The following is a 7,497-nucleotide window of genomic DNA, read 5'->3' as shown; positions in this document are numbered from 1 at the left end:
AAATTATAATTTTTTTTAATTAACTGATAATGTAAAACTTTTTAAAAAGTGCATATCCATGAAATGATAAAGATAATTATAGGCATTATGTAAATTATACGAAACCAAACAAGTACCACAAATCCATGGATGCCTCGCCGCCGAAACCTGATAAAGGCCAACTTGGAAAAATAAATAATAAAAAAAATAAAAGAATAAAAAAATAATAACAGAGAGTGAAAAGGGTAACAACTATGGTACCATTTGTCCACCTCACCCAAACATGTGATGCACTTTTACCAAAGTTCAACCTCACAATGACCATATACTCATTAATTTATTATCATGTAATATCATTGTACAATCACAGGAACACAGATAGATTGAGAAAGAAAGTGCATGAAATAGAAATTTTATAATAGCACTTTTATTATATTATATATATATTTTCTCATGGGAGGGAGAAGAAAAAGGGAAACCCCAACCTTTTCCTTTCACTATGAAAAGGACATGGCCCCACTTGCATTATATTTTTTTCCCCTTTTGTTTGCACTTTTTATCAGCTTTTCTTATGTCACATTACCTACACTCACACCCCATTTGCATTATTCTTCTTTTCTTTTCATATCATATCTCATCTCTATTTCTCTGTCTTCTATCTTCTATCTTCCATTCCTTTCTATCACAACTCAACTTCTCAACATAGCATAGCAGAGCACAACAACAGAGGAGAGAGAAAGCAAAAAAAAAGGTAAGAGATAGAAAGGTTTCATGTCTTTTGTTCCCTTCAAAAAGTTCAGCTGCTTCTAGGGTTCTTTCTTTCTTTGCTTTTAAGTTTTGCAAAAACAAAAAAAAAAATGTTTTTTTTTCTTCTTCTTCTGAGAAAGCAAAGCCCTTTTGCTTACCGATCTTGTTCTCTTTGTCTTCCTTGCCTCATGCTTTCCCATCTTTCGTGAAAACTCACGTTTTTGTTTTGTGTATGTATGTGTGTGTTTTTATTTTTTATTTTTATTTTTTTAATAATAATTTTTGGTTTTATATTTATTTTTTGAAGTTCATGTTTTTCTGGGCGTGGAACTTTTGTCTTGGTGGTTAAGGCAAGCAAAAGTTGAGGATTTTAAGGGGTATAGATGTGGTTGGATCAGATGTGTTATTCTTCTTGTCTTTGTTTCTCCAATTCTCCTTTTCTCTTTTCTGCTGTTGTTTTTGTTTATGTGGTGGGTATATGATTCTGTGTTAGTTTAGTGATGTTTCTGACTTTTGGTTATTTAGCCATAACTTTTTGGACTTCGACTTTGTTGTTTTGTTGATGGAAATGCCCTTGTTTATGGATAAAGTGAAATGATATTTTTTCTATGTAAATTTCATTCTGTGCATGGGATGATTTTTATTTATTTTCAAGGCTGAAGTCCCTCTGGTATTTCTTCCTGCAATTATTATTAGTTGATGTTGTCTTGATTATAATTTTTACTATTAGTTTGAAAGAACCAGCTGCTATTGTATATTTACCTTATTTTTTGAGTTTGTTAATTTTTCTTTTTCTTTTTCTTTTGGTAGAATTTGTTTTTCCTCTCTTTTACTTCGAATCCATAATATACAATAGGCATGGAGGCATACATACATGTTTTCATTACTTTTAACTTTTTCTTAGCTTTTTGGTGTTAACTGCAAGTTTTTATAATATTGGTACAACAAATTACTTGCCATGACATCTATACCATTGTTCAGAATTGGCAGTAGTGTTCCCATTTTTTCTTCCTTTTGATCTCTTTATATCACTATGTATCTGCTCTTATTAAAATGTTAAATTATTTTTTCTTGGTTGCTGCTGAACTTACAGTATTAAAATTCTGTTTTCTTTATCACATTGTCTGATGGCCTGTACGTTATATGACAGAATTTGGCTTCTGCATCTTCAGATAAGGAGGAACATCTGTTTTGTGAGACTAAGAGCATATCATAGTTCATAAAAACTGTTACTAGGAGGAGATTCCTTAAGGGGAAAGAAAAAAGTGAGTCTAAAGATGGGTTATCTATGTGATTTTTGTGGAGACCAGAGATCCATGGTGTACTGCCGCTCTGATGCAGCATGCTTATGTTTGTCTTGTGATCGGAATGTTCATTCTGCCAACGCCCTTTCTAGGCGTCATTCACGGACCCTTTTATGTGAGAGATGCAATTCGGAACCTGCCTTTGTAAGGTGTGTTGAAGAGAAAATTTCACTTTGTCAGAACTGTGATTGGTTGGGTCATGGCACCTCTACATCTTCTTCAGCACATAAGAGACAAGCAATCAATTGTTACTCTGGCTGCCCTTCAGCAGCGGAACTGTCTTCAATATGGTCATTTGTGTTAGATATCACTTCCATTAGTGAATCTACCTGTGAGCAAGAGTTAGGCTTAATGAGTATTAACGAGAACAACAACAAGAGGATTGGGGTTCCATCAGAAAACCAGAATGTGTCTGGTTCAAATCAAGTTACTGATCTGCCTGCTTTGGACAAGTCTTTGGTTGGTACATCTTCAATGCCCGAGTCAAGCTCCAAACCTCAAATTCTGGACCAGCCAGCTGGACCTGCCAATGAATGTCTGCCAAAGGTATAGCTGGATGTCATCATCATTGACATCATGAATCACATCAGCAACAGTTGGGGTGTGTTTGGAAAAATTAGCATATAAACTGGTTGAAAGCTTATAAGTTAAGAGTTAATAAAATGAATCACATTAGCAACAGTTAGGATGTGTTGAATTGAAAATGTTTGGTAAGATTAGCTGATAAACTAGCTAATAAATGTAAAATGACATAGAGGCTTATTTAGTTATTTGAGGTAAAAAAAAAAAAAAAAATTTCAAATAATGAATGAGGGTAAAAATTGAAAAAAAAAAAAAAAACTGATGGTAGTTTATAGGCTAGCTTATTTTCGTAAGCTAGTTGAAGTAGCTAATAAAATAAGCTAGAAGCAGACTAAAATAAGTTTGTGTACCAAACATAAGCTCCTCCACTGTCCTGCCAAATACATTCTAGGTGTAATAGACTTTCTAACAACAGTAATGGGAATGAAATTGCAAGTTTGCTAGGGATGAGTGCTTTGTCTCAATTTCTTTGATGGTTTTAATAAGCTCCTCCACTGTCCTGCCAAGTTTGCAAGTTTCCCCATATAGAAGCCTCAGTGTATTGACAAGATTATTCACTGAATAGTGAATAATATTTCCTTTGGTTGAATTATCAAGTTTTGTGGTTGTTTCATAAGCTGCTTGCTTTGGTTATTTTATTGTTTCTTTGTCTAAGGTATATTTTAGTTTTGCAGAAATAACAGCTTTCCTTATTTATTGGTAGCTTGAACTGAAAACCGAAGCAGGCATATTTCTATCACCAGTAGATAGTGCAGTTAAAAGCCCAACATATATGATTTTGCCTAATTGTATCTTGTTTACTGAAATGAGTTAACAAAACTTTAATGTTCTACATTAAAATTCTTGTAATTTCATCATATTACATTGATATTATCTCATTTTAATTTGCAGTTATACTGTCCTGCTACAAAAGGCCCTGCACTATGTGAAGATGATTATCTGTATGATGATTTCGACATGGATGAAGTGGATATAAATCTTGAGAGCTATGAAGAACTTTTTGGTGTGGCCCTTAGTCATTCTGAAGAGCTATTTGAAAATGGTGGAATTGATAGCTTGTTTGAGACAAAGGACATGTCTGCTGGAGATTCCAATTGTCAGGATACTATTGCTGCTGAGGTGCTAAATTCTTGCCATTCTTTGTCTGTGATAATCATGGCTTTTCTAGTATTTGAGCATCACATGTTATGTTCAGTATACTTCATACAATAATGTTAATAGTGTATTCACAAATGTGCATTTTTTTTATACAATGATGTTACATTCTTGCCAATTTTTTATACGTCATACAATGATGTTATTTTAACTGCAATCATAAAAAATATGGCTATGATCAGCCTCAGTCCCAACAGGGATTTTTTGACATGTTGCATTATAAGTGTGCTCTGATGTGATATTGAATAGCTTTGCACTATTATTTGATTAAGAATGTATGGGTTTGTTTGATTCTATTTTTGTTTTTATATTCTTTAAAACTATTTTGCATAATAGCTTTTGTAAACTGTTTGAGAATAATTAAGAAAAAATTTGTTTGATTGGGTGATTTACACGTCTGCCACCATGAAAACAAAAGTGCAGCTTTGAAAACATCCTTACATTCTTCTGATTTTCTTGTTTCTAAAAATAGGTTTTAAGAAAGTGTTTTTATAGCCAAAAGCACAATAACACCTTATCAAATAAGTTTTTTATTTTTATTTTTATTTATTTTCTGTTTTGAAATTGAAAATAAGAAAACTGTTTTTAGAAATAGCGATCAAATCTAGGTTCAATCTTTATCACCGTCTTTATAATATTTCCTATAGACAAAAAAAGATAGAAACAGCGGTCAAACAGTCCCTAGGTCAATTTTTCTTGTTTCTTCTTTTTATTGCTATTATTTTTTGCTTGTCCTCTGACTTGTTCCTTCTCTGCCTTTTCATAATATTCTCTTTTATTTAGAATAAAATATTTAGGCCAGTTACTATGCCTACCCTACCCTTATCTATTTTATTTCAACTTTAAGCTGTCTGCTTTGGAATGTGATACTTGGTCTACACTGCTGTAATATGAATGAATTACTGTTGGACATTGTAGAGCTGCACTGCCTTCTATCTCCTATTGCAAGTCATTATTGTGAATTAAGAAAAGAAAAGAATAAAATGAAGTCACTCCATGTCTTGAACAACTTCATTCTAGCTGATTTACACCCGTGAATCAATTTTAAGCAGAGTGCTGATGGTAATAACTGCGTGAGATAAATAATAAAATGAGAAGAAAAAAAAGATCTCTTCTGCTTTCACATGTGAAATTCTTATGTGCATTTGAGTAACATTGATGCTATGCTTATACTTGAAGTATGAATCTGGTTCTTTTGGTCTTCTGAAAATGGTGATAGATTGTCAATTATCGTGGTTATATGCCACGTGTAACTTAGGTCTTTAACAATCATTTTTTTTTTTACTCCACTAGTCTTTCTAAGGACCCCTTCAATTACTCAATTCGTCGATTTAATTAAGCTATAAATCAAGTATGCTGCCTGCATACAAGATTTCTCTCCAAAATTCTCTTTTAACTCACATAATCTTGTTAACTTCATAATTCTTCTGAAATTTGATCAAACTGATAATGCAATAACAAACTGTTAGACATTCATAAGTCTCCGGTATTACCTTAGGCTTTTAGGAGAATTGGTCCCTGACATGGCATCAAAGCCTTTATGATCAAGTGGTCCAGAGTTCAAATACTGTTGTCCCCATTCTTTGAAATAAAAGTTGAACTTCAACACATGATTCAAGCCCAAAGGGCTCCAACGTGAGGGATGTGTAAGATGTAAAAACCATTATTGGGCCTCCACCTGATAGACTAAGCCTTTAGAAGGGTTGGTCCTTGACAAACAATCAAAGTGCTGATGTTATAAAAACTGATTGCTTGAATTTGCATAAGTTTAAAGAAATAAATAACACAAAACATCATTGTATTTCATTACTTAAATCTATGATACTTATTTGAAGGGGTAAATAATTTTGTTAACCTGCATATGGTCGATGCATTCAAATGTGGAGAATAAGATGTTTACTGTGCAGTGTGATGCATGTTTACAATGTGTGGTTAACATTTCTTTCATGGAATACTTATTTTCAGATCTAACTTTTTGTCCAGGGGTCATCAATAGGAGTGATCAATGCAATGCAACCAGCTTGCAGCAATGCAGCATCTGCAGATTCCATTTTGAGTACTAAAACTGAACCAATTATTTGTTTCACGGGAAGGCAAGCCCAATCAAACCTTTCTTTTTCTGGCATTACTGGAGAGAATAGCACCGGAGACTATCAAGAGATTCAAGACTGTGGGGCTTCTTCAATGCTCCTCATGGGAGAACCTCCTTGGTTTACTCCTTGTCCTGAGAATTCCCTACAATCTGCCAACCGCAGTAATGCTGTCATGCGATACAAGGAAAAGAAGAAGACACGGAAGTAAGTGATTACGATAATACTTTTTAGGTTTAAATGTATTTAGTCCCTCAAATGAATACGAGGTAAATTTATTTGTGGTTTCTAAAATTTAAAATAGATTTATTTAGTCCTATAATTTGAAAAAATATTATTTTAGTTCCTTTTTTAACTAACATTAGTGAATCTGTTAAATACTATCACATAGAATCCATCTACTAGTGTCCTTGTTTGTGAAAATATCACATTAAATTGAATTGATGCTATATGATTATCTCAATCTTGTACTATAGTTATCTTATTGGTGATGAGTTTAATAAAAAATTTTCCAAATTACAAGATTAAAAACTTCAATTTTAGATTTGAGGATCAAGAGCAGATTTATTTCAAATTTGAGGGACTAAAATAATTTTTAAGCCTACTTTTTAAATTAAACTGCTCTTACCTCCCCAGGATTTTGCTTTCTATCTCACAATGGATGGGTGTTGCTTAAATATTGGCAATTGTTGGGATTAAAGTATTGAGGGCCATAATTGATTATGGTCTTTGTTATGTTTTCCACTTGCTATTATTGGGTTGATCTTTTCTTTGCTACCAAGCTAGATTTCTCTTTCCTAACTCCGAATTGAATGATCATCCATTGTTATAATCTTATTAGGTTCGACAAAAAAGTGAGGTATGCCTCTCGCAAGGCAAGGGCAGATGTCAGAAGGCGTGTGAAAGGCAGGTTTGTGAAAGCCGGCGACGTCTACGATTATGACCCTTTGAGCGCAACCAGAAGCTTCTGAGTGTACAACTTTTAACCATGCTTTATAAAAGGAAAAACAGTCATATACCTGAAAAATGGATGAAATTTGATGCCTGCAATGACAAGCTGTCTGATTTTATCACAGGGGCCTATTGATGTTCTTCAAGGCTGTGTTCAACAGTGTAAGCTCAGGATCAGGAGCTGAATCTTTGTCCTTCACTGTGAAGGATGTCCAACTTGTGATAGTTATATCACAAAGTGTCCCCTTCAGGCAATGTGTTTGGATTGCCTTTCTGTTAAGCTTGGAAATTTCTGCTGCATAACTCTCCTTTCCAAGAATTCAAAAGTGTTCTATGTTCTCTGGCCTTAACCATACTCCATGTTTGTGATGTGGTCGTGTATGTAGAGTGCCTGAGATGACATGATAAGTGGCTTTATTTGACAGTTCCAGATAAACTACAAAGATTGTAAAGTGTAATATTTGACCTCTTGGCTTTGACATGTATAGCACACAATCTACATGTATAATTTTGCCCATGTAATCAGACAAAATTGTAAATTCAATGCCCCATGTATAGAATAGAATACTAATATACTATGCATGTATGTACCAATACAAGTTTTGTTTGTGACTTGTTACTTGTTATTTTATTCGGGTGCCTTCTTGTTGCGCTTCAATTACATTTGCATGGCCTATTTACATTAATTG

General features: G+C 33.6%; 1 protein-coding gene across 2 annotated transcripts; it reads left to right on the top strand.

Annotated features, from left to right (window-relative positions):
* Window positions 1-557: 557 nt before the first annotated feature.
* LOC109811694 (zinc finger protein CONSTANS-LIKE 9) lies at window positions 558-6,980 on the top strand. 2 transcript variants are annotated; one of them, XM_020375498.3, is made up of 6 exons: window positions 558-730; window positions 1,877-2,576; window positions 3,504-3,731; window positions 5,751-6,064; window positions 6,699-6,830; window positions 6,934-6,980. In XM_020375498.3, exons 2-5 carry the CDS (start codon window positions 2,004-2,006, stop codon window positions 6,826-6,828), a joined length of 1,245 nt encoding a protein of 414 aa, XP_020231087.1. In that variant the 5' UTR covers window positions 558-730; window positions 1,877-2,003; the 3' UTR covers window positions 6,829-6,830; window positions 6,934-6,980. The 2 variants fall into 2 exon arrangements, with proteins under 2 accessions (XP_020231087.1, XP_020231086.1); XM_020375497.3 differs by having other exon boundaries at window positions 559-730; window positions 6,699-6,980.
* Window positions 6,981-7,497: the final 517 nt, after the last annotated feature.

This window comes from Cajanus cajan, chromosome 6 (genome assembly GCF_000230855.2).
Source record: "Cajanus cajan strain Asha chromosome 6, NIPB_CcT2T_4, whole genome shotgun sequence".
NCBI lineage: Eukaryota > Viridiplantae > Streptophyta > Magnoliopsida > Fabales > Fabaceae > Cajanus > Cajanus cajan.
The sequence above is the reverse complement of the archived record's forward strand: the minus strand, read 5'-3'. Positions and strand labels throughout refer to the sequence as shown.